Raw genomic sequence first — 23,297 nt, 5'->3', positions numbered from 1 at the left:
ACCTGCGTTGGGTCTTTCACGAAGTGTTTATTTGCGAGTTCCTTTGAACTCCATTCAGCTCTAGCAAGCTTCTCCGGGTTTTGATTTCGCATTGTGCCGGCAACGCGCACTGCCCGCACCGGGACCACAGCAGTGGCCGCAGCCGAAGAAGCCACGGATATACTCGATGTGGTGTGCCGGCCGAACCCGGAGAGACCCGGCTGAAACGAAGTCCTGGTGGTGAACGAGGCTGCTGGATCCACATTCCTCCGTGCTTATATCAGCGCGTTAAAGCAGATGGCAGGGACCCTCCCCGGAGGAGCGAAATCCAATTCACAGTCTTGTGGGTCCCACGACTGCTAATGGACCAACACGGAGATAAACGTTACCTAAACACTTCTCAATGTGTCGATATATATATACAAGTGCGTATATAAATATTGGGCCTAATTTTAGCTGTGCTCCGTAACCCAGAAAAATATTTATACTCCCGGCACACCACGTCGATCGTGCATCTCGTTATGGCCATGCCTACTCGCCACCGTGCCACTTTGGCTGAACTATTTTTTATTTTTGCCAGATAAGGCCCACGCAGCTAAACGTGGCTCATTTTCAGAAGCCACCTGGCCACAAATGATAGCTCGACGAAGTGGCTTATCAAGTGGAAATGCATTTCAGCCCGTATACTCTAAACGCGTGGTGATGTTGTCTCGAAACGTGGAGGGAAAAACGGGAAGACCCGGAGAAAAATCTACGCGACCATGGGGAAGAACATAACTGCAAATATACAGCAGGCGTCAGGGTCGTGATCGAACCCACGACATCCTGTATACCAGGCGAGGTAGTTAACATCTCCTAGCCCCCGGAGGAGGAGAGAGAGAGACACGCAAACTTCAAATATACAGCAGGCGTCAGGGTCGTGATCGAACCCACGACCTCCTGTATACCAGGCGAGGTAGTTGACATCTCCTAGCTACTGTGATGATGATGATGAGAGAGAGACGCAAACTCCAAATATACAGCAGGCGTCAGGGTCGGGATCGAACCCACGACCTCCTGTATACCAGGCGAGGTAGTTGACATATCTTTACCACTGTGATGATGATGAGATAAAGAGAGACACCGCAAACTCCAAATATACAATTGTCAGGGTCGTGATCGAACCCACGACCTCCTGTATACCAGGCGAGGTAGTTGACATCCCCTTGCCATTGTGATGATGAGAGAGAGAGAGACACGGCAAAATCCAAATATACACGTTTTAGGGTCGTGATCGAACCCACGACCTCCTGTAGACCAGGCGAGGTAGTTAACATCTCGACACCGTGGCGCCCCGACTCCGATCGACCGGGCGACCCATATACAGCATATCCATTGAAAAATCAAGCACCGTGTATATTTCTATATACGTTTGTATAATCGCTCTGTGTGTACGTCTTCACGTTGAGCATATATTTAGGTGGCCGTATACTCAGCCTATCGATCCAATTAAAAGTAGCGTAGGTTTCAGACATTGCGAGGATTTTCTTTCATTAACGAGAGGACATTGGGGAATTTGCGGTTAATGTCCAATAATAATCTTGTGTATATCTTACACTATGGCTGTGTGCCGGCACGAACGACGGCGTTCCAGGGTTCGCATCTAATGCGCAAATTGCTTGCTTTCGCCTCCGACAGCCAAACTGAGCTCAGACAAATCCACCGCCCCCAGCCACCCAACATATTATCGCCGCCCGCTTTTATTTGTTCCGCGCCGTGTGTTCCGTTCTACTGGGCCTGGGTGGTAATATTTTGTATTTCGGATGAGTGTTTGTGTGTCTCTGTGTGTCTGTGTGTGTGTATGTGTGGAGCGGTGGTGTAGCGGTTAGCGTGCTGCGCTACGAACCCCGCGACCCGAGTTCGATTCCCGCTCACGGCCAACGCCAGTGACGATTATCCGAACCGGTCCTGGGCCTCCCCTAGGTCGACTCGACTTCAAACTAGTACCTGGAGCTGTGTGTAAACATCACCACTGGGGAGACAAAGACGGCCGGGCGTGGTTGCTGGCCACCACACCCCCTCGTGTGCCCGTGCCGGCCTTCATAGGTGCTCGCTAACAGCACTTGCCCCAACAGTCTGTTAAAGCTACACGGGGGATCTTTGTCTTTTTGGGAATGTCACGAACTCTAGGTGGCGGGTGGCGGTGGTGTCGTGCGGTGGGGGTGGGGGGTGGGGGTTAATCTCCAAAATAAATTAGATGTCAGAAGTGGAAGGCTTGACGTTTCTCTCTCTCTCTGTCTGCTGGAATCGCAAGATTGGCGTAGCGTTACACGGCCACGATTACACGGCCGCAGTAATACAGACGGGACTCTCTGTGCACGCCGAGGGTCACGGTGCCCCCCCCCGGGGGGGGGCGGGAGGGGTCGAGGTATCGGCCGTCGTGGGGTGGGGATCGGGTTGGGTCGGAACGGTCGGCCGGTTGATTTTGTTAGTTGGGTGGTGGTGGTGGTGGTGTTGGTGCTGATGGTGGTGGTGCTGGTGGTGTTGGTGCTGGTGGTGGTGGTGCTGGTGGTAGTGGGTTTGCCTCTTGTGCCCGTCAATCAGGACGCACCCCCACTCCCACTCCCACACCCCCCTCCGTTCCGTTTACGGGCACCGCAGCATCCACTCGCCGACGAAATAGCGCGCAACGCGACCCCGGACGGCGCTCGGGCTCTTTGCCGCATTCCCATAGGCCGGCAGGGCCACTGACGCGGCCACTTCCAAAAATGTCTTTTAGATTTAGGAAGGTGGTGATGGTGGGGGGGGGTGCGGTCAGATCAGAGGTCCCCGCCTCCCCACCCTCCCTGCCCTGCGCTTATCTGCACGGCCCGTTGGCTTGCTCCGCTCACTCGCCTCGCTGAGCCGCAGCCGGCCAAGTCACGGTCCGAAGCCGTCAATCTTCCCTCATCCTCCTCACTTTCGTCGTGTGAGCACATTGCCCACCATCACCAGCCGCAGCCATGGACGCCATCAAGAAGAAGATGCAGATGCTGAAGCTGGACAAGGAGAACGCCATCGACAGAGCCGAGCAGGCCGAGTCGGACAAGAAGGCGGCAGAGGAGAAGACCAAGCAGGTAGAGTCTAACCTCTTCCCGTCGGGTCGAGCGATCATTTGTGCCAGACCCACCATTCTCCCAGCTCGTGAGTTGTCTTCATGGTTTCATGCGCTCCGAGCAGAGCCATCGCCCACGTGTTGCGTGAGACCAAAGACGCTGCTCTTTTGGGCCATGATCGTCCACTCTTAGTTATGTATTTGCAGGCAGAGTTGTGCTCGCTTATTGTGCATTGTGTGTGTGTGCGCGTGTGTGTGAGTGTGTGCGTGTGTGTGAGTGTGCGTGTGTGCATGTGTGTGTGTGTGCATGTGTGTGAGTGTGTGCGTGTGCATGTGTGTGCGTGTGCATGTGTGTGAGTGTGCGTGTGTGTGTGCATGTGTGTGCGTGTGTGTGTGTGCTTTAAGATATCTTACACAGCTATCGGTTGTGATTTCGGGTTTTGTCGCCCAAGCGTCGTTCGGGCACGAAATGTTTCCCTCCGCGTGCTGGGGAGCTTGGCGGACTTGAGGGGGGGGGTCCTGAAGATGCTCCCAACGCGCGTGGAACGAAACGTCGGACACCGTGCCCCGAACGCCGCGCGGTGCAACCTGAAAACACCGTCGGAGGGTCGCGGACGCAAATTTTCAAGGCGAAAGAATCGCAAGCGATTCAAAACGTGGGGACATTTGTCTTTTCTCTTCGTCGACTTCTTCTTGCTGAAGAAGTGGAAACAGTGGGCGGTGTAACGCGTACGACGCTGCGTGTCATATTTGCGAAACGATCCTTATTTTATCGCACGCAATTACTTGTTTTGCACGTTTATAAATAACCCATCCGTGTGTGTGTGATTGAATTAGATCGAACAGAGGCCCCTTAGCGTAGACACATCTGGTCGTCCAGATGGAAGATTTTGTCGTGATATTTTAATTCCCCCCGAAATATAATTGCGTTCGTTTAGAATTGCTCAACGCAATAAATATAGACCGTGGGGAGACACCAGGACTGGGGTTTCCCAACAAATCTATCGCAGCCGTGGGATTTCTAAAGATTCGTTTAGAGTCCCTTTTCCAGCGACACTTTCGGGAGACAACGCAAAAATTGATCAGCGGCGACACGAACATTTTGTAAAGGTTTTTTCTTTCATAGTTGAGTGGTCGGCTGTAAAGTAAAAAAAAGCAATCGAACAAATTTAAAGTGACCCATCGGTTTCATCGATTACATTATTTGCATTGGGATGTTCGGTCAATTCTGCTCAAGATCAATTGGCTTCGCGCGGAAGAAACCCAGAGAACCCGGAGAATACCCCACCAGACATACGATCAGATATCACACTCCAAGCCCCGCACGGATAGATGCAACCCGAACATCGACAATGGGCGGTTTGATTTTATTTCGGAAGCGCTAAATTCGTGGCTTTGTTACACATCACGGCGGTGTGCGCTGCAAAACAACTTATCTCGTGGTTTTATCCTGACATTGCCTCCATCCCTCCTCCTTCCCTCGCCCGCCGACACGCAGCTCGAGGATGAGCTGGTGGCTCTGCAGAAGAAGCTCAAGGGGACAGAGGACGAGCTGGACAAGTACTCGGAGGCTCTCAAGGACGCCCAGGAGAAGCTTGAGGTCGCCGAGAAGAAAGCGGCTGACGTGAGTAAAAAAATTAACCCGTAAAAACAAAGTTTTTCACTATAAATCCTTTATATGCGTGGCATCGGTTTTATTTTATTATTCATTTCTGTTTTACTAGAGTAAGAGTTTCATTTTTAGCACATTGGTATTTTAAATTAAATATGAAAAAAAAATCCTAAAAAGTGGAAAGTTATGGAAAAATGTTTTTACGAAAATAAATTGTCACGCACAACGAGTCTGTGTGCAAAATGTTAGCTCGATTGGATCACGGGAAGTGGGGTTAAAAAACGACCGAAAGATTTGCACGGTCGTAAGCGCGCAAGCAAGCAAGTGAACTTAATATAAAGGATTTAAAAAAGAAACATCTCCCGACACTCAGGGGGTGAAGGGGGGGGCTGGATGGGGGCTGGGTGGGGGGCTGGGTGTGGTGGGGGGGGGAGTCTTCGCATTCCCGGCTCGGCTACGGCCTTATTTGTCACCGGGGGGGGGGGGGGCAGGCGGTGACGGGGGGCCGAAAGGGTAGCACCCGCCCGCTCGTGGCGGAGGTTTCGCTGGTTCGACACGTGCGGCTGCCCTGGTTAATACTGCGGGGAGGGGGGGGGGGTGTAAGGGCCCCGTGACGTAATTTGAAATAGAGTGAGGCCCACGTGTTGTGGGTGCTGTATCACGGTCGAAATTTGCCGAATTTCAAGATGTGCTCACGTGTTGTGTAATTGGGTCAAATCAGTCGCAATATCTCTCCCTACTGGGAAACTAAGTTGATTGCGACTTGTAGAAGCCTTTGAAACAACATTTATTATTTTCTCTCTCTCTCTCTCTTTAATTCCTCTCGATTATTTTCGTGGGGATATGTACACGTGGCATGTGTGCAGCACCGCGTTACAGGGTACAGGACGAGCAGGTACAAGAGTTGCGGTGTCGGGTACAGGGCTGCCCGCTCGAGTCACAACTTATGACCGACCGCGTGTCGATTTAAGATGGACCGACAAAGCTGGCTCCGCGAGTTGGTTGTCACTCACCGCTACCCCGGGTCTCGCCGGGGCAACTCAATTATGTGAAGGCGAGGCGGCCGGTGCGCCTGTCCCCTGGCAGAGCTAAATCGGTGGGGGGAATTCCACATTACCGCGGCAAGGCTAATTGCCAAGTCTCTCCGTCGGATAATCGCTACGAGTGTTCGTCTTCACCCTGTCATGAATGAATGTACTATCATGATTTGGGGGGTGGGGGGGTCACGATTCCTTTAATGACCAGATTTTTTTCCCGCGTTCTTATTTCCTACGTCTCAATTGTATTATTGTTCGTCTCAGTAGCCCCAAAGGTAAGATTCGCAATATAATTACCGGGCATCGTAAAATAATGGATTGTTACGCAACATATCTTGAGCGTCGAAATCGCTTGCAATCGACGCAATCGACGCAATCGTTGCACCCACCTTTGGCGCAGCCTCATTAGGCGGTGATCGTTTTATAAATTACGACGACGCTGACGATAACATCATCATCATCATCATAAGTTCAAGACACTTCAGTTAACTCTGGCCAGGATTTGAACTTCGATTCCCATCCATACTGGGAGCCCTCTTTCTCAATCAGCTTGGCTGTCTCCCAGGCAGTGTTCAGTTCACTACGTGACAGACCGAGAAGGGCCGTGCAGGTTTTGTTCATATTTGTGTACTGCCAACGCCTTCGCGCAGAGAAAGCCCTCCCTGTGGCCGGTGGCTCTTGCGTGTGAACGCCACAGGCCACTCGCTCGAGAGTGGCGATTTTAGATTTGAAGCTTTCGTGACTGCAAGGATTCATACTCTTAGTTTTCTCGGTAAAGTCACGTAGGTAAAAAATTTATTAATTTTTATTTCATTTTTTACCTACGTGACTTTACCGAAAAAACTAAGAGTAGTGGCGATTTTTTTCAACCTTCTCATGGGAGGCGCGCACGACTTGCACACCCCGCCGAACCGGCAACTCCGTTGTGAGGATTCACGGGGGCACAATTCGATTTTCGAGAATCGATTCGTTGCCAATCTGGACGAGGGCCTCCCGATGACATGGGGGTTGTTGGTGGGGGGGGGGGTATGAGGAGGGAGGGGTTATTTGGCCACACTCCGCCACGCTGGGCCAGTGCGAGTTGGTCAAGGCGGGGAGCCTAGAAGTGGGAGCATAGAAACACAGTACAACAATGGGGGGGGGGGGGGGTTTCCCTGCCCTCTGTTGGGGGTGCGGGGGGGGGTGAGGTTATTTGACCACACTTCCCACGCTGGGCCACTACGAGTTGGTGAAGGCGGGGAGCCTAGAAGTGGGACAGCGATGAGACAGTCCGCTGCTTCCGACGCGGTCGTTGTCTGGCTTGACCACCCTGAATGTGAAATTGTAGTTGATGCTCTGCGCCTCCATCATCAGCCGTACGAAAGAAGAAGAATAAGTTGTTGAACATGTGTGTCACCACGTACAAACTTTAATCATAGCACCGTAGCTTGTGCGGCTCATGACCCTCCACATGCGGTCCAGGTTGGTTCAAATTTTTTGCGTCTGAATCCAGCTTCTGCGGCTCACGCCTCGGTCTCTTTCTCTTTTGCGCAGCTCGACTTTGCCACCCCCCCCTCCCCACCGTGCCCCCCCCCACCCCCCCCAAGCTCTCGCAGTAACCTCGCTCGATTCAAGAAACGCGGTTCGACTCGAAATCGAAGTCCCAACTTCGACGTTGCTGTGCCGTCTGGCACGTGGGGGCCTTTAAGTCTGAACTCGGCAACAACAAAAAGTTTTAAATAACAGAAGAGGCTTCGTAATAGAGGTTTTTTTTGGGGTGGGGGGGGTTGGATCGATTACATCTAAATGTGTCGTTCAACCCACCCACCACCCGACACGGCAAATTAGTAAGGCTGTGTCGCGCAAACGCAACGTGCCAATTCGCTACTAGTCCAGCACTAACCGGCGTGTCGGAGAGTAAACCCACTGCAGCATTTACAATTCGGGTAACGACGTTTCGCCGGTGATCACAACCAGCATCATCAGGCGACCGCCAGATGATGAGAAGAGGCAGCAGCTCAACTTCCTTGGCCCCCCCCCCCAGCCTCGTGTCCTCCAACTGCAGGGGCTGTAATCGGCGACCCAATCTGAACTCACTGTTGATTTATGGCGGCACCTGTCGCCTATGAAGAGGAAACACACCTGTACGCCGCTGTATAATATATTTAACACGGCTAGGTATACAAGGCCGTGTGTCTCGTGGGGACAACGCCAAGGTACGAGAGTGTTGGTGGGGAGGGGGGAGGAAATTAGACTCGGGGACTTTTGACAGCCGCTCCGAGTCGAGCAAACGCAGAGCGACCCAGGACATGCAGGGGATACGCACGAGGAAATAAAATACACACAAAAAATGCAAAGACCTCCCGTGTAGCCTGTAACAGACTGTAGGGGCAAGTGCTGTTAGCGAGCACCTACGAAGGCCGGCACGGCACTCGAGGGGGTGGGTGGCCAGCACCACGCCCGGCCGCCTTTGTCTCCCGAGTGACAAGGTTTACACACCGCACCAGGTACTCATTAGAGGCTGAGTCGACCTCGGAATAAACACACGCTCACACACACGTAATAGTAATATTGATATAAGGGATGTTTTTGTTGGGTTAAATCGCGTAAATATAAATGTGTCGTGAAGCCACCACCACCATCACCACCCGACAAAGCCGAATTAGTAAAGTTTGTAATGTAAACAGAACGTGCCAATTAGTTACTTGGACAGCACACCGGTGTGTTGGAGAGTAAACCCACAACATTTACAATTCGAGTACGACGTTTCGCTGGCGATGAAAGCCAGAAAATAAACATTTATTACGAATAACATCGCTCGAGAAAGCCTACCGAGTGTTAAATTGCATCAACACACAGCTCGAAAGCGTATTGCCCCAAGTGGCTCAATGGGAGGGGGGGCTGGATTCGTGAAACAAAACGAGGGGTGCATCAAATGTCAACTAAAATCCCAATAAACATAAAAGGCTAATGGACATTACAATCCCATTCACCTCTCACGTCCACGATGTCCGCATCTGGCATTTGCCTTCACCCCTATCATCTCAATAGAAGTCTGCATGCCTTCTGTCGTCTCACTCGCCAAGGTGTTGGTGATGAAGGTGCAGCTCTGCAATTGACTTTACCATTTCTGGCAATAAAACAGGAGGTTTTTAAATTTTGATTTAAAGCTTTTGTGACTGCAGGGATTCAAATTCTTGTTTCTTTCGGTAAAGTCATGTAGAAGGGAAATAATAATAAAATAATTTGATGATTGCTTGTGTTGCAGTCAAAACGTCGTGAGAATATTTTTATTATTTCATTATTTCCCTTCTACATGACTTTACCGAAAGAACCAAGAATATAAAAAAACAGGAAGTGTTCAGATGTTCAATCGCCAAACAGACACATTGCAAGGCATCAAGTCTGCATTAACCACACGTACCTGTGGCCAAAACATGCAAACAAAACATGCTCTGATAATTATGTTTGCATTACTCCTTGGTTCTTTCGGTAAAGTCACTTTACCGAAAGCTTCGAGTCAATGTCTGCATTGTTTTAGAAACTGATTGGCCTGCACCAGAGACGGCCTTCTTTATGGACTTGTCTCACCACCAGTGTTAGACCATAGCTCGGCTTGAGCAGTTATGTATATGGGACCTCTCTTTTTTTACCAGTATCAAAATGGTCAAAAAATAAGAAGAGGCTTTAGCCTCTCCGGAAAAAAAAGGTTACATAGATAGCCCTGCAATTGATTGATCACGTCACTAGAGGGACCTCTGGATAGTCCATCTCGTGGGTGCGTCATCTCACTCGGATATTGATACGTTAACAGGGAGGGCCCTCCAAATATAACTTGTGCTTAGGCCCCCCCCCACCACCCCCCCAATGGACCATCACCGCTTCCCCTCCTTCTTGTCAGCCCTGCATACATCTGGGCGAGCGGGCGTGATGAAGCGGGCCTGCAGAAAGGCGATACGACTTGGGAATGTTGCCCCTTGCAGGCGCAAGGCTCGTATTTTTAGCGCAGGGCTTTACATGGTAATCCTGTCACTGCTGGTCTCCAAGATGAAACAGAAGGGATGGGCATATTTGTTGTGCGTGCGTGCGTGATTTGTTTTTTTTTTGCTTAATCCGTAACTGTCGCCGATTACAATAGCTTATCTCGTTTTAAGCGGCACGGAATATAAAGCGAAAATGTCACGCAGATAAAGATGCAAGTTGATGTGAATGATGGCCTATGAGTTTAACAAGGTGACAAACGATGAAGAGGTCATACTAATGGTTTTTTTTTTACTTTGGAAATCTAGAGGTATATAGTTGACTTCAAATGTTTGTTAATGTATCGTTACAAGTACTTTACAAATAGCACGGTGCAACTGAAGGCAACGTTTCTAACCTGACTCTGGAATATGGAACAGCAGTGCAGCGGTCTGCTTTTGGCAATGTATGTCATCTCAGGTTATTTAAGGTGCACATTATATGCACGCCGAGTACGATATCTTCATCATGTTGAACATGCGCTCGCCAATGCAATGGTATTTTAAATGACGACTTCGTGATTTTCCAAACACATTCAAAACAACTTTAAAAACATTTCACCTAAACGTGGCTCTGTCGCGCCGGGGTCACGATATGTTCCGCAGCATATTACAATTTAGATTAATGAAACATCCACATGCAACGGTATCTCAACTAAAGGGCACTGCAATGATTTGTTTGACGCAATTCCTCATAGCCAGCACACGATTATAAATGCCAGTCATGAATCGCGTGGATTAATAATAATAATTGTCTACGGGTGATCAGTCCTTCGTGTACTGGTCGCGGTAAATTGGCAAACTGAACATTTTGCCGAGTGGTAGGTGCAAAATCCCTTATTAGACGAAGTGGTTCGCATTTGCAGCAATTGGGGACTTGGAACCCCTGCCGGGAGGTTGGAGCGGGTGGGGGGAGGGGTAAATTTGTTATCCAAATTGAAAGTCATCCCTCGATTTTAACCCAACAAGGCCCTCTGGTCCGGCAGATCTCGTTGCGGCGAGCCTCCTCTTAAAATTAACTTTCGCATCTCGTAATTGTTATTTACGGTCTATTGAGTGTGCACGGATTATTTATAGCGGCACTCTCTCGGTTTTCGCTGACCACGATGAGAGAGAGAGAGAAAAAAAACTGCCCTCCAAGGGGGTGAGCGAGTGCAGGGGTTCAACTCTGCTGCTATTTAAGACGTGGCAAGTGGGTGTGGGGATGGCCTCCTGAGCCGTGCGTGTGTGTGCGCGCAAAGCCCACAGGGGCTCATCCAACCTGACGCGGCCAAAAAGGGCATGCTTGAGCAAAAACCTGGGCACACGCCGCGGTATTTATAGGAGTGGGTGCAGCGGTGGGTGATGGAGTGGTTATCGCACCGCGCTATGAACCCGGCCACCTGAGTTGCATTCCCCGGCTACGACCAACATGGGTGGCGAGTGATACGGCTAATCCAGTGCTGGATAACCCTCGCCAAACCCTTTGCTAAGAACGAGATGTTTAACTACTTCGCCTGGTATACAGGAGGCCGTAGGTTCGATCCCAACCCTGGCACCTGTATATTTGGAGTTTGCATGTTCTCCCCGTGGTCGCGTGGATTTTTCTCCAGGCCCTCCAGTGTTTCCCTCCACATTTGGAATCCATGCGTTTAGAGCAGTTGGCTGCGATACATTTCCACGTGATAAGCCACTTTTATGAGCTATCATTTGTGGCCAGGTCGCTTCTGAAAACGAGCTATATAGCCCAGTGGGCCTTACCTGGTAAAATAAAATAGTTTAGTTAACTTAAAATGTATTAAACCCTTCACCAAACCGCAGTGGCCAGGGTGGTGAAGTATGGTCAAACAACTCCTACGACTGAAACAGCATGAGTCATGGGGGTCATTTATGCCTGCGAAATATTGTGGGAATTACAAACTGTATCAGAGTATGATTATTAACCAGCAGTTGATTAATAAGGGCCTGTAAATTTAACGATGCTACTGGAATTATTACAATATTTAATACAGTAAATATCATCTGTTTTCCAAAAATACTTGTATCTAGTTAACTTGGATTGTCGAACGCGTGGCATAGAGCAGCGATTCCCGGCTTGTGGTCCACGGACCCCTGGTGGTGTGCGAGGCTACTACAGGGGGTACCCGCGGAAAAGAATTATACAATTATAACACCCTCACCTAGGCAATGTACACTTTCATTTATGGACGGCCCCTAACCATGTAATTGAATTACACCCCACCTGAATACCTAAGTGAATAAATAACACCTTTACTGAATGTCTAAGTGAATTAATTAATGACACCCAAATTTCATACCTAAGTGAGTAAATTAATTAATTACGCCTCGACTGCCTACCTAAGTGCATGGCTTACACCTCGATTGAATACCCCAGTGATTAATTACACCTCGTGTGAGTTAGTCCGCGAATTGACAACTCGCTTATATGTATATAGGGGCCGTCCATAAATGACGTCACGCACCTAGGGGGGGGGGTCAGACATTTGTGACGATGTGTGACGAGGGGGAAGGGGTTGAGAAATGTGACGTCACATCAAAATGCGCAACTTTAAATAAATATAGACAACACGTTCTACTTAATTAAATAGACTTTTTAATAAATGTTTTCTCCTACAACGTCAGAGTGCAGCGCCACATTAAATGCGTACTACAATGACAATAGTTTAAAGCGATTTGAAGCATTTTATTTTATTGGGGGGGGAGGGCAGAGCTTTGTGACGTCATATTTAAGGGGGGGTCTGACTTTTTGTGACGCCGTGTGACGATGGGGGGGGGGGGTCAAAAATCGTCCCAAATCGCATGACGTCATTTATGGACGGCCCCATATGGATGCCTATGTTGAACTTCATTCGCACCGTACGTAGCCAAACCGCACTTTAAATGAAATGGCAAACCTCACTTCAATACAGCATCCGAGGTGTGGTGAGGAGTGAATGAATGAACGAACAGCGCCTCACTTTGAACACCCCGAATGAATGAATGATACCTTTTCGACTGAATACCTGAGTGGTGACTAATGAATGGGTGTGTGTGTGGCTGCGTGTGGGGAGCGGTGGGATAGCGGTTAGCGCGCTGCGCTACGAACCCGGCGACCCGAGTTTGATTCCCGCTCACGGTGACAACGCCGGTGACGATTTATCTGAACCGGTGCTGGGCTCTCCCCTAGGTCGACTCAGCCTCAAATGAGTAATACCTGGTGTGGTGCGTAAGAAACCCATTGCCACCTGGGGGAGACAAAGGCGGCCGGGCGTGGTGGTGCTGGCTACCCCCCCCCCCCTCGTGTGCCGTGCGGGCCTTCATAGGTGCTCGCCAACAGCACTTGCCCCTACAGTCTGTGAAGGCTACACGTGGTGGATTCTTTTGTCTTTGTGGGTGATGAGGGTTATAGGGCGGGCCCGTGACGTCACCGCATCGAGGCGTTTCCCCCCCCCCGCCACCCCTCCCCTCCGTCCCAGGTAGCCGTGAGCCACCACCGCCACCACAGCCACCACAAGGACATTCAATGCGTTACAGCAGCAACCGCGAGGCAGTCGCTTCAAGACGACAACAACCAAACCACCACCACCAACAACAACAACTCTGTTAACTTTTTAAAGCAAAACCTTCAGAGAAGACCGCCCCAGCTGCACCACCCCCACAGTGTTCCTGCGAAGGTTTAAAGTTGAATTCCGGGGTCGCGGTGCTTTTGGCCGTGTGGGTTTCTGCTGCTCCTGCTGTTGGTGGTGGTGGCGGAACGTCGCGGCCATGACTACGGTCGTGAACTGCGTGGAGGTGGTGCGCATGAAGATCCGAGCGCTGCAGGAAAGGGCCGACGAGACAGAAGACAACGTTTCGAGACTGCAGAGTTTGCTGGACTCCGAGATTAACGGCAAAGAGAAAGTAAGAGAGTATGGTGATGGTGGTGGTGATGGTGGGAGAAGGAGGAGGGAGTTGATGGTGGGTAGGTGGTATTTTTTAAAACGTAAATAGAAGATATCTTGTCTCCCTTAGGGTTGAAGGTGGTGGATTAGTTGCCTAACCAGCGCCCCCCTCGCCCTCCTCCACCTGAGCTCTGTCATGAAGTTCCGTTTCGGGCGACGGGTTCTCCTCGGCATGGCAGGAAGATTGAAAGGGTAGGGGTCAGGGGTGAGGGAGAGTTGGGCGAGGCCGTTTGCCCGAAACGTCGCCTGTTTGTACCGTACGTGTGTGTGTGTAGTTTCCTCGTCGTGACGTGTTTTGACTCGTGCCGTCGCAACCAACGCAGCATCACATTTCTTGTCTTTAGCAAATTCATCAGCAGCACCATCGGCCGTGGTCGTGTTATGTAGTAGAAGGCAACGTGTGGAGGATTTCTTCAGAGTGGAGGAGGAGGGCAGCCTGCGATAGCTCGCAACTTGCTCACCTGGTCTCCTCATAGCCCCTCACCTGGTCTCCTCATAGCCCCCTCATCTGGTCTCCTCATAGCCCCCCCCCTCACCTGGTCTCCTCATAGCCCCCTCACCGGGTCCCCTCATAGCCCCCTCACCTGGTCTCCTCATAGCCCCTCACCTGGTCTCCTCATAGCCCCCTCACCTGGTCTCCTCATAGCCCCCTCACCTGGTCTCCTCATAGCCCCCTCACCTGGTCCCCTCATAGCCCCCCTCACCTGGTCTCATAGCCCATCACCTGGTCTCCTCATAGCCCCCCTCACCTGGTCTCATAGCCCCCTCACATGGTCCCCTCATAGCCCCCTCACCTGGTCTCCTCATAGCCCCCTCACCTGCTCTCCTCATAGCCCCCTCACCTGGTCCCCTCATAGCCCCTCACCTGGTCTCCTCATAGCCCCCCTCACCTGGTCTCATAGGCCCCTCACATGGTCCCCTCATAGCCCCCTCACCTGGTCTCCTCATAGCCCCCTCACCTGGTCCCCTCATAGCCCCCTCACCTGGTCTCATAGCCCCCCCTCACCTGGTCTCCTCATAGCCCCCTCACCTGGTCCCCTCATAGCCCCCTCACCTGGTCTCATAGCCCCCCCTCACCTGGTCTCCTCATAGCCCCCTCACCTGGTCTCATAGCCCCCCCCCCCTCACCTGGTCCCCTCATAGCCCCCCCTCACCTGGTCTCATAGCCCCTCACCTGGTCTCATAGCCCTCTCACCTGCTCTCCTCATAGCCCCCTCACCTGGTCTCCTCATAGCCCCCTCACCTCCTATCCTCAGCCCCCTCACCTGGTCCCCTCATAGCCCCTCACCTGGTCCCCTCATAGCCCCCTCACCTGGTCTCCTCATAGCCCCCTCACCTGGTCTCCTCATAGCCCCTCACCTGGTCTCCTCATAGCCCCCCTCACCTGGTCTCCTCATAGCCCCCTCACCTGGTCTCCTCATAGCCCCCTCACCTCCTATCCTCAGCCCCCTCACCTGGTCCCCTCATAGCCCCTCACCTGGTCCCCTCATAGCCCCCTCACCTGGTCTCCTCATAGCCCCCTCACCTGGTCTCCTCATAGCCCCTCACCTGGTCTCCTCAGCCCCCCTCACCTGGTCTCCTCATAGCCCCCTCACCTGGTCCCCTCATAGTCCCCTCACCTGGTCTCCTCATAGCCCCCTCACCTGGTCTCCTCATAGCCCCTCACCTGGTCTCCTCATAGCCCCCCTCACCTTGTCTCCTCATAGCCCCCTCACCTGGTCTCCTCATAGCCCCTCACCTGGTCTCCTCATAGCCCCCCTCACCTGGTCTCCTCATAGCCCCTCACCTGGTCTCCTCATAGCCCCCCTCACCTGGTCTCCTCATAGCCCCTCACCTGCTCTCCTCATAGCCCCTCACCTGCTCTCCTCATAGCCCCTCACCTGGTCTCCTCATAGCCCCTCATCTGGTCTCATAGCCCCTCACCTGCTCTCATAGCCCCCTCACCTGGTCTCCTCATAGCCCCCTCACCTGGTCTCCTCATAGCCCCCTCACCTGGTCTCCTCATAGCCCCCTCACCTGGTCTCCTCATAGCCCCCTCACCTGGTCTCATAGCCCCTCACCTGGTCTCATAGCCCCTCACCTGGTCTCATAGCCCCCTCACCTGCTCTCCTCATAGCCCCCTCACCTGCTCTCCTCATAGCCCCCTCACCTGCTCTCCTCATAGCCCCCTCACCTAGTCTCATAGCCCCTCACCTGGCCTCATCGTCATCATCATCAGCAGCAGTCACGGATCGTTCCAGAAAAAGACACAGCGAGCAAAAGGCAGTGGGGTAACGCTCACCTGTCCTGCCGTACCTGTACGTACTTACATATAACCGTGTTAGTTCTTTAATGAAGTGTTTCACCAACACCATCATCATCACAATGATCATGAGCAACAACAGCAGCAGCATAAGCAGTTGATAATTCCAGAAAGGACAATAGGTGAATGCGAAGGTGAGGTTAGGACGAGCTCGCTTGTCTTAACTTCACCTGCCGATGCCACCGCACACAGAATCAGCTTTGAACGCCCGTAGTTGACCAATAGTTTTTGCTCACGCGATGCAAACGGCGAGATTTCCACGTTACTGTGGCGAGGGAGAGTACATCCAGTGGCCATTCGCTCGTTACCTGATCGCCCTTTCTGCAGTAAATTCACCTCACTTTGTGACATTACGACGTGATTGGTATTATTTGTCACCGTGAAGCGGTAGATTGTAAAGGTTAATGTATCTTAAAGTAACCACTGAACCCGTCCTAATAAACTGAACTGAAATCCTCCTGGCATTGTGTCACCACACGAAGTGGGACTTATAATAATTTCCAAACGCTATGATTTCCAACTTGGTGGAAAACATGTAATTAACACACAAAAAAAGTTGGCAGTCTAATTTGGTGCACGCCACTGCAATTAGGAGGTGTGTACGTCACCTATGCCACGTTAAGGGTCCGTGATGGGACCACCGCACACCCCTGCAGCCAATCTGCAGCTCTGCCGGGTGTGGCGCGCCCCAAGCGGTAGCGGCTTCTAGGAGAGTGGCGTGGCAACGCAGGCTTCTAGGCCCGGGCCTCTGTATTTGGCATTATTTATTGCATTTAGATTTTTTTTCCTGTATGCTATTCCTGCTATTGCTTAAAGGTCTAATTCTAAGGAAATGAACATCGTTTTTCCTTGTTGCTAATTTAACAAATTCAATGAAAAAATAGAATACAAAAACATACTTTTATTAGTTGCAATAGCCGAGGTTTTAAATGCTTAATTTTACTATTGTATATACATCTTCATTTCTACTGTATTCTATACTGCATGGGGAGGCCTTCATCCAGCTATCGATTAACAGAGGGCTGAAGGGTCAATACATGACCAGGATTTAACTTTTGACACCATTTTAATTATTCTACGGTTAATACCATTTTTAGCTGCGGTAGATACTGTAATAAGACGATGTCTGCTTTATCGCATCAAGGTGCAACAGCATGGCCTAACGTAGATGCTGCATATTATACGTGTAAAGTCCTTTTGTCAAACCACTGCTAAATGAGCCCCCCCCCATACGATGCAGGTCGTGGTCAGTGCGGGTTTGAATGTGAGGAGGCTCATAGATGTGGCCAATATTACAGCACAATTAATTTTACCCCACTGCCCTCTGCTGCCCGAAATCACTTGTGTGAGGTGTGGTGTTCGCCTATCCGAATACTCAACCCTTCAAACGCCGAGGTGCGACCAGATCGGGTGCATTCCAGGCGATTTGTCACAGGCAGATGCTGCAAATAAAAAAAACCCACAAAAGACGCTGCAATTTTGCGATTTTACCGATAGCTCTTTACCACCAGTGGTGTAAATTTCAAATAAACGCCTCCGCTTTTTTAAAGGGACTCTTTGTTTACGTTTCGCAGTATTTCAAACATTGCGCCGTGCGTTTATTAACAAAGGGCTCCATAACTCGGTTCTTCGTATCTGTGCGTGTCGAACTTCTATCGCACCGTACGTAGCCAACCGTGCTGGCTTTGGCAGCATTTCCCTTAAGGAAGTTGCTGTAGACGGCAGCAATACCTGTATTGCGAGTATTGTTGGTTACATTTCAGAGATGAGGAGGGTGGGCTAACATTTAGTTTTTTACAAAGATGTCAAAAATGCACTTTCAAAACTTCGTGCCAAAAACATGTGGCCTTCCTCTCTCTCTCACGCTGTCAGTTCAGTGTAATAATTCACTCCAGTGCATCTGCCGATGAGCCTTTAATTTCACAAGATAGACTTGGCATGCATCTCTCCAGTTGAACATTGTTTTCATTCCACACACACACTGGCACTTCGGTTATTGCATGTTCACAAGACTTAATTGCATTTCTGAGTCATTGGCTTTGTGGCACAGCAGATGTTAATACTAATAGGGGTTTTCCCCTTGTTTCTGGCAACAAAACTGACACCTTTTTGGCGTCATCTGGTCGAACACCATATGAGACTAGGCTCTAAGCAAAGCTGTCTCTGGTGTGGGCCAATCAATTTCAAGGACAATGCATAAATTATCAGAGTATTGTTTTTGTCTGCATTTGACTGCAAGTATTGTGGTTAATGTTGACATGATTCCTTGCAAAAGGTGTCAGTTTTGTTGCCAGAAAAACGGGGAAAACCCCTATTAGTATATTTTGGTACTGGCAAAGGAGGCCTCATGATACAGCAGATGTTGTTGGGTTTTGTTTCAGTAAGTGATTGGTGTCGAAAGAATGCAGTGCGGATAATGGCATAGTTTTGACCTCACACTTCAGGGTAAAATTTATGGTTATTGGTGACTAGGCTTTCTGACACTTTGAGTAACGTACTGATTTATTTGCTGATAATTTCGTACAGTGCCATGTAATGGTGACAGTACCTTGGCCTTTGGCCGTATCACCCAGAATGCGCCCTTTCTCAGAAGTGGAGTAGCGTTGAGCCTAGATAGACTGCGTTGTATGTAGGCAGGATAGTGCAGAACAGCAAGATCCATTGTGTACTTTTAGGTCTGCATCTAACCCCCCCCCCAGCACCAATTACCCACACCAGTGTTTAAAGTCCAGCACCGTTTATATTCAAAGAACCCTTACGACCAGCATGGCATGGAGGAATTATTTTAACAGTGGCTTTAGATTTAGGCATTACGTGCACAATCAGAAGAGGAAGAATACGATACCCGTGGTTATGTTCAGTAATTTACTTTAAGTATGGTTATTTTTTTATAATGCGTGGTGTGATCTTCTTGGTACTTTCGGTAAAGTCACGTAGAAGGGAAGTAATAAAATAATAAAAATAAAACATAATAAAATAATTCTCACGACGTTTCGGCCACAACGCAAGCAGCCGTCCTCAGGTGAAGACCAGGTCTGTCGGGAAAACAGCGTCTGGTTTTCACCTGAGGACGGCTGCTTGCGTTGTGGCCGAAACGTCGTGAGAATTATTTTATTATGTTTTATTTTTATTATTTTATTAGTTCCCTTCTACGTGACTTTACCGAAAGAACCAAGAAGATGAATCGCTGCAGTCACGAAAGCTTTAAAGCGTGGTGTGATTTTTAGAAGACAGAGAATGATGACGTTGCTTCGCACACACTTTTGTGTAAAGCATTGGGGGTGGGGGAGGGGCACGTAACTCCTGCACCGGAAATTCGCGAATTTTGATTGACAAGCAAATGGAACGGGAAAGGTGTTTTTCCTGCTGAGGTTTGCACTAATCGCCACACTTGCCTGTGGAAGCAGGTAACAACTTGGCAGCGGAATTATTAGTAGTATGTATTAGGGGTATTTAGACAAAACAAGGTTAGTTTATTTTGTTAGTTAATATGTTGACTGCTATTGTGTTTCCCCTACTGTGTGGGTAGTTTATTTTTATTTACCCTTCAGTCTCACTGAACCATGTTCATCGTGGATGCCAACGTGAATGAAATATACAGTATATGCACATCACGCAGTTTGCGAGCTTACAATCGTGCGGTCCCAAATACTTCATGGGACCTCACTTGCCAGTATCAAAATATAAGAAAATGTTTTTACCCTTTCTGGCAATAAAACATTTTACATCTTAACACCCTAATATGTATTCGGTTGTCTTGCCATGTGCGAATTCATCAGTATGAGTTCTGTGATTATTTATTTTACCTCCCCTGGCTCTCCCAACGTTACACAATTCAATGAATTGCCATAATTAATTGTCGCAATTTTATTCCCCAGTCGTACCCAATTAGTGTGGCTAAGATGCACGCAGTGAAAGATGAGGATCATTTCAAAGTGCTATGCCTCATGGTTGTGCATGGAAGAAGATGCAGGCAGTGATGAGAAGGAAACTGGCACTGTATGGACACATGTAGGATGGACAACAACAGGAAGCACCATGGGAATCTCATTTGCCAGTAAAAATATGATAATTGTTTTTTTTTACCCTTTTATCTGGCAACAAAACTGACACCTTTTTACAAGGAGTCATGTTTGCATAGACCACAATACCTGCAGTCATAATGCAAACAAAAAACATAACTCTGATAGGACAGTGCACTTTATCAGAGTGATGTTTTTTGTTTGCATTATGACTGCAGGTATTGTGGTCTATGCAAACATGACTCCTTGTAAAAAGGTGTCAGTTTTGTTGCCAGATAGAAGGGTAAAAAACCAATTATCAACAACAGGAAGATTAAAAGTGTGTTCGGGTAAAAATGGAAGGAACCGGCAAGCGAGGAAGACCTCGTGGAGAATGTCTTTACGATGACATAAGAGGTTGGTGCCAGAAAGATGTGCAACGGCTTGAGCATATTAGCAAAAGACGAAACGTGCAGTGGACACCAACGGGTGATCTGTCCCTGGAACGTGATGATGATGCCTCATGTGACTGGCTCATTTCAAACAAAGTCGGCTATGGCCCTGGGATAAATTGACGTCTTAACTGGAATATGTGCTCGACCATCTCTCTCGTTTTCTCGGTTCTTTCGGTAAAGTCACGTAGAAGGGAAATAATAAAATAATAAAAAATAAAACATAATAAAATAATTCTCATGACGTTTCGGCCTCAACGCAAGCAGCCGGCCGAACGTCGTGAGAATTATTTTATTATGTTTTATTTTTATTATTTTATTATTTCCCTTCTACGTGACTTTACCTGATAGAACCAAGAAGATGAATCCCTGCAGTCACGAAAGCTTTACATCGAAATCTCTCTCGTCGTCGCGAGTCTTGTCGCTCCGACCAACGACGACTGTTTTTGTTCCGCAGGCCGAGGCTGATGTGGCGTCGCTGAACAGGCGCATCCAGCTGGTTGAGGAGGAGCTGGACAGAGCGCAAGAGCGTCTCACCACCGCCCTGCAGAAGCTGGAGGATGCCGAGAAGGCGGCCGACGAGAGCGAGAGGTGAGAACCAACCGTCCGTCTCCTTGTGGATATTTTGTTGCTGCTGTGGGTGCCGCGGTGAAGAGATGTTAGCTACGTCGCCTGGTGTACAGGAGGACGTGGGTTTGATCTCGACCCTTGACACCTGCTGTATATTTTTAGTTTTCATGTTCTCCTCGTGGTCGTGTGGATTTTTCTCCGGGTCCTCCCGATTTCTTTCCACCACATTTAGAATCAACGTGCATTTCGAGCTGTTCTACATTTTCACATGATAAGCCACTTCAGCTATCATTTGTGGCTAAGTTGCTTCTGAAAAATAGCGAAATAGCTCCAGTGGGTCTCACCTGGAAAAATAAAAAATAGTTTAGTTATTAATCCTAATTTAGGAGCTTTCGTGACTGCAGGAATTATTCTTTGGTTCTTTTCGGTTAAGTCACGTCTAAAAATAAAATAATAACTCAAAATAATGTGTTATTTTATTTTGAGTTATTATTTTATTTTTAGACGTGACTTAACCGAAAAGAACCAAAGAAGTTTAGTTTTTAGTTGAGTTTATATTTAGTGACCACGAGCAACCACATTGCTTGCTGTTGAACCCTACACGTGGCCAAATCACCTGCAATGCTGCCATTTCGATCATATCTCAAAAACAAAGCAAGGGTTGGTTGAGCCTGGATATTACTTGGATGGGTCACCATCATACAAGAAGCAGGTGTTGTAGATTGCTGTGGGGATACATTGTAAGCAATAAGGCAGTGCAGCAGATTACATCCACGCAGCCAGTTAACCTGTTGGGCTTCATTAATTTTACAAGCCTCACATTTAAAAAAAAAATACCAAACATGGGTTGGTTTCTCTGAAAGTTGTGAAGGCAGTCTTGTTGTGCCTTTTCCACGTAGCGAAAGGCGGTTATTTAATTAACGCAGGCTGCAGGTCGCTCCCGAGCAGGTTTTTTGAGGCATGGTGATCACAACGTGTTTGCTGCATGACGCAACCACCGCACCCCTTTGTGATTCAGGTACTTGGTCACGGCCGAGGGGCATCGAGAGCGATTTGGGGCCGTGGTACGCACACCCAGGATCAATTAAAATTACAATTACAAAAGCAACGTTAACCAAAATTACCTTTACAATCACATTGTGATTGCAATTCATAACGAATTGCACGACTACAAATGTATGTGTCCCCCGATCTGTCTGTACCTATAATATTCTGGCTCAGGTGGGCTCCCGTTATGTAAATACAAACATTTTTTTTTGCAATGGTGTGGGGGGCCTACTGAACTTCGGGGCCCTGCTTACAGATGTATCACCTTCTCCCTGCCGCTGTTGTCAGGCCTTGTTACAGCAGAGAAGCAATAAATGGCATTTACTTGACGATCCACTTAGAGAGCTGAATGGAGTTCAAAAGAACTCGCAAACAAACGCCTTGCGAAAGACCCAACGCAGAAGATCTCCGGGTTTGATCTTCCACGAAGTTGTTCATGGTCCACCCTGAATCCCATCCACTGCACAAACCATGGCAGCAGATGCAGATACCTGATGCACAAACGGAAAATTTAAAATCTCCAGTAGTAGTATGCGACTGTGATCATCCAGAACAGAGACGTCCGATCCACAAATACGAAGAAGACATCGCAGCAGGATGCAGTCCGGTGCTCCTGACGCGGTTATCTGGCTTGACCACCCTGAATGTGAAATTGTAGTTGTTGGTCTGCATCGACTACATCAGCAGCCGTACGAAAGAAGAATTGTTTTAAAAAGTTGAACACGAATAATTTCCATGGCGAACAAACCGGCACGGGTTACACGATGTATCGTTTGCGTGATGGTATGTTCTGTACGGTATTTATTTTACGCTGCCTATAACCGAAGCACACGGAATGCACCCGCCCGATCTCGTCACACCATGGAAGCAGAGCAGGGTAGAGCCCAGATGGTGGCTGGATTGGAGACCGCTTTGCACAACAACGTTGTTATAGGCTCCCGCCGGCTGTGTCATGGGCAGCAGAGGATAGTGCAGCGAAGCCCGTTGTTGTATTGTACTGCTATGCTCTCAAGTCATTTCTTGTCGCCATGCCGCACTGATGAGTGTGGTGAAGTATGACCAAATAACCCCCAAGACCCATATGGTGTATTGATCAAAGGGCTTTACATGTAATGTTTTTTCTTCTTGGTTCTTTCGGTTAAGTCACGTAGAAGGGAAATAATAAAAGAATAAAGATAAAGCATAATATTGTACAATGTTTTATTTTAATTATTTTAATATTTCCCTTCTACGTGACTTTACTGATAAAGTCACGTAGAAGGGAAATAATATAGTAATAAAGGAATAAAAATAAAGCATAATAAAA

General features: G+C 48.9%; 1 protein-coding gene across 7 annotated transcripts in view; it reads left to right on the top strand.

Annotated features, from left to right (window-relative positions):
* Window positions 1-2,762: 2,762 nt before the first annotated feature.
* The window catches only part of LOC144734788 (tropomyosin alpha-1 chain), a 41,894-nt gene continuing 21,359 nt past the window's right edge, over window positions 2,763-23,297 (top strand). For 4 of the 7 annotated variants that reach the window (XM_078617166.1, XM_078617165.1, XM_078617164.1 and 1 more), the window contains exons 1-2: window positions 13,134-13,578; window positions 20,832-20,965. In XM_078617166.1, coding sequence (XP_078473292.1) covers window positions 13,444-13,578; window positions 20,832-20,965 — 269 coding nt within the window. In that variant the 5' untranslated portion in view covers window positions 13,134-13,443. Of the gene's footprint in view, window positions 3,075-4,550; window positions 4,677-13,133; window positions 13,579-20,831; window positions 20,966-23,297 lie in introns of those variants that run through there. The other 3 variants (XM_078617162.1, XM_078617161.1, XM_078617160.1) reach the window with 2 other exon arrangements.

This window comes from Lampetra planeri, chromosome 53 (assembly GCF_965212315.1).
Source record: "Lampetra planeri chromosome 53, kcLamPlan1.2.h2, whole genome shotgun sequence".
NCBI classification, from domain to species: domain Eukaryota; kingdom Metazoa; phylum Chordata; class Hyperoartia; order Petromyzontiformes; family Petromyzontidae; genus Lampetra; species Lampetra planeri.
Note: the sequence above shows the minus strand (reverse complement) of the source record. Positions and strands in the feature narration are given on the sequence as shown.